The sequence below is a fragment of the Convolutriloba macropyga genome, chromosome 7, assembly GCF_964194025.1.
Source record: "Convolutriloba macropyga chromosome 7, txConMacr16.3, whole genome shotgun sequence".
In the NCBI taxonomy this organism is placed as follows: Eukaryota; Metazoa; Xenacoelomorpha; order Acoela; family Convolutidae; genus Convolutriloba; species Convolutriloba macropyga.
Window position 1 is genome coordinate 27,534,567 of NC_134474.1, and position 3,980 is coordinate 27,538,546.

The window sequence follows — 3,980 nt, forward strand, 5'->3', positions numbered from 1 at the left end:
AGAGCACAAAAAGTGCTTCGAACTTTGAGATCAATGACAATTATTTGATCAATCCATTTGCGTATTCGCTTGTTCTTTAAACCAAATTTTTCAGAGACCACAATTCAGTGCGAGTTGCATTTTTGATCAACTCTGGTGCCCTAAAAATGGACGCGGATTTTCGCGCATCCATGATCAGATAGATCTTTCACATCAAAATGACTTTCTATCATACCTTGCACATACTTGATCATTTTGCAGCTGTCTCTCTGTGTAATTGCAGTCTGTCGATTCAGCGGGTTGCGGTCGAATTGTGTCTGGTAACATGAAATTCCGAACCCCGCATTGTCGTTTTGTTTAATTTAACACGTAAGTTTTATTGTACTTAACGGATATTTTGATATTTTTTTCACAAAGAGTGTGCTAGGGAAGACGATGCGTGAAAAAGATGACGCTGCAAGTTGAATTGCAATTCAATGATCATAGCCAGTGATTTTCCTGTAAAACGTTCCCAATTTGATCATTATCTGAACAATTTATTGATTAACTTTTTCCATAGTTCAATCCTCTTAAACTAGGAGATTAAGTTCAGATGTAGTCACTTGAGCTCGGTCTTACAATTAGACGTTTTTACTTAGTTCCTGAATCTTTACTTACCTGCATCAGCATAGAAAAATCACAACGCTCAGTTTTCTCCCTTTAAGATCATGAAGAATTTAATTTATTCGAACGCAGTGATCAACTTTATAAATTGGAGGTCGGAAACATTTTTGAAAAACGATATTAAACGAAGCAAGGAAAATTCTACCAAAGATCAAAATGATAATTTTAAATGTTTTAAAATGAATGTTCGAATTAAAAATCTTCGGAAAACTTCTGCTCCTGAGTTTTTATTTCTTCATGAATCACCAGCATCATCTTTTGTGTCCGCTTTTATTTTCTTAACCAGTGTCTACATCGGATCTTCCAGAGAACAGCAGAGCCTCGCATTAGCCCCGTTTGATTCAGAAATACGGTAAAAAGGTCATATCTTCCATCAATCGGTTTGCTCCCCCTAGCAGTCTTTACCCTTCCCGCAATGATTTAGGTTCAAAAATATTTAGGGAAACACGAAACCTCTTTTACTTTCCACTGCTTTTGGTTTTCCAACGATCGCTTTGTTATCTGTCCATTTTACAATTAAATTTATTATCGGTTACACCGTTTCATTAAAAAGTTTATGGTTCCCATTTGGGAGATTAGAAGATACAAACACTATTAAAAGCACGAGAAAGAATCCGCTTTCCAGACACCGAAAAAAGACAGCTTTGGTTAGTATGAGCTTAATTTTACTGTTATGTCCGACACGGAAATGAAATCAAAATAAATAGTAAAATCTTTACCCTGATCTAACCATGATTACAAAATTCAATTTTGCAGATAAAGTACAAAACGAACAATACATAATTCAACCATAATTTATTACTCTCTTCAATCAGCTAAATATAACTCAAGTAAATCTTGTACACGTCACAAAGTTCCAAATATAGTAAATCTCATGATTCATCAACTCTGATTATTCAAGCTGCAATTTAGATTATAATGAAGTTTCAGTCAGTTCATATAGCAATTTTAAACATCCTCCCACTAGATAAAGACTTCCTGTAACAAGTACGCAAACTTCCCCTTCACCAGACTGGTCCCGCAAGCTATCAATTGCGTCATTTATAAAGCTAAACACGAAAACTTCACTTTTGCCATTCATTTCTTTCCAAATTTTCAAATTTTTCTGACATCTTTCAAAATCCGACGAAGGCAACGATTTGGCATTATACGTTACAGACCCCCGATCACCGTCCGTGTTTTCTGTTTTTAGAGTAGGAGGCGTAAACAAAACCTGGTCAAAATCGAAGCCTTCGTTCAAAATCTTGAGAAAATTCTCATCATTTCGTTCACTGGTGAACGTGCAAATTAAAACTTTTTTACAATCCGGTTTATGAAGAGTGGTTATTTTCGCTTCAAACCAATTTCGGCAAAGTTTTAAACTTTCAGCAGTGTGCGCACCGTCCAAATAAAATGTCAAATTACGACCCAAAGAAATTTTTTCACAACGACCGGGCCACCTCACTGTTTCTAAACCTTTTCTCAAGCTTTCTTGTTTTAAAGCAGAAAAACCCATTCGTTGGGTCCAAGTTTTGCAAATCTGCACAGCTAACGATGCATTTTCTAGTTGATGCGCTCCGTCTAAACCCAGCAAAATATCGTCAAAAAGTCTGTTGTTTTCAACAACCTCAAGATGAACATTCTTTTCCTTCGCGCATTCTTGCAACTTTTCTAAAGCTCCGTAAACTTTCTGATTCATTGTAAAAGCCGGCGCTCCTGTCTTAAAGATTCCAGCTTTGTTCCATGCGATTTCTTCAATCGAGTATCCCAAAATTTTCTGGTGATCGAAATCTAGAGCGGTTACAGCGCAAACAACCGGTTTATTGATAAAATTTGTTGAGTCATATGTACCTCCTAACCCAACTTCAAAAATAGCGACATCGACCTTTTCTTTCAGAAAAATTTTGAAAGCTAGAATGTTGAGAAAGAAGAAATAAGGAGGTAAGTCGGATTCGTGAGTTTTCTGTGAATTCAATAGATCGTAGGTTTCCATGAAAAAAGAGGCAAACGTTTCCTGTGAAATTGGGACGCCGTTTATACGTATCCGCTCAACAACATCAATTAAATGTGGAGAACTGAAAAACCCAGTTTTGTAGCCTGCATGTCTCAGAATACTTTCAGAGAATGCGCACACAGATCCTTTGCCTTTGGTCCCGCTCACGTGAATCACATTCAATGACGTCAAGTCATCTTGCGAGATCCCTGCTCGTTTCACATGCTGGGCAAACTTCTTCATTCTCTCCTCAGCCAAACTATTCCCCGATAGTGCTTTCAATTGCACATTGGGTTGCAAGGTATTGAGAAGCTGGATACATTTTGCGTATTTTTCACAGTTCATTTTGGCGAGTGGGTATTTGCGTCTTCTAGACTGCAAAACTTGTTCATTAGGAGTGAGATTTTCCCGGAATTCTATTGGATACAGTTTCTGGTTGAATCGGCAGTTCCTGATGAGTTGTGTGATATGTCTTTTCAATAGAGTTGAGGTAGTTGCGCCATTCATCTGAAATATAGTAACCTATTCATTCAAATATTCCGTTATGACAGGAGGTGATTGGTAGCAGGTCAAAGATTCCATTACCCACTTATGGTAATTTCACAAACCGAATCCATAACGTCACAAATTGCCCACGCACTTTATCAATGATTTAATATCTAATGATACATCCTAATTCATTGCCATCTTAATAAAATTTTACTTTTCCTCAAAGCAAAATTAAGCAAGTGCTTAACTGAATTCATTTAGCCATCCTAAACAGATTCAACCGACCAGATTCGTTAAACTAATACAATCTTTTTCAGGTGGTTGTTACAACTTTGAGACATGCGCGGGATCATGGACAGATGAACATCATAGAACAGTTGCAGAACTACGCTTTATGTGCGGTTGAGCGCTGGTAGCTTTGAGGAAACAACAGTTCCAGAGCGATAGTATGGATGCCTGTTGAAAAAGAAAGGTACAGTTGTTACAACACACCTCTGATATCTAATGACAAGTGCACAGAGGAGCACTACTTAAACTCTCCTAACAATTAAAGCAATAATGAATTTTGTATTTTCACAAGCTGCTGAAAAAAAAACGTTACATCACGAAAAATTTAGATTACCTTAGCGTAAAAACCGTGACTATTTTATAAAATTTTCTGTTTTCATTAATCAGACAAATCTGATTAAAACGTATTTAATATCCTCAAAAAAAATTAAATACGTACAAAAGAGTACCGATATACAAATAACCAAAACACGCTAATCAAACTACCTCATTTGACTTATGTCCAATAATCGGTTTGCTGACAATGAAAGCCTCTCAATTCAAGAGTGGCATTGCAGTTTACTTCTACGAGACATACTGTCAGGACAAA

The 3,980-nt window shown here is 36.8% G+C and overlaps 1 protein-coding gene across 1 annotated transcript; it reads right to left on the bottom strand.

The window, feature by feature from the left end:
* Window positions 1-1,372: 1,372 nt before the first annotated feature.
* Window positions 1,373-3,160, bottom strand: LOC142342180 (putative folylpolyglutamate synthase). The gene has a single exon (XM_075393405.1). The coding sequence runs from the start codon at window positions 3,119-3,121 to the stop codon at window positions 1,556-1,558; it is 1,566 nt and encodes a 521-aa protein (XP_075249520.1). The 5' UTR covers window positions 3,122-3,160; the 3' UTR covers window positions 1,373-1,555.
* Between the last annotated feature and the right edge of the window lie 820 nt (window positions 3,161-3,980).

What these genes read in the sequence shown, in the direction of transcription:
- LOC142342180 (XM_075393405.1), bottom strand. Translation starts at nt 3,121, where the DNA reads ATGAATGGCGCAACTACCTCAACTCTATTGAAAAGACATATCACACAA.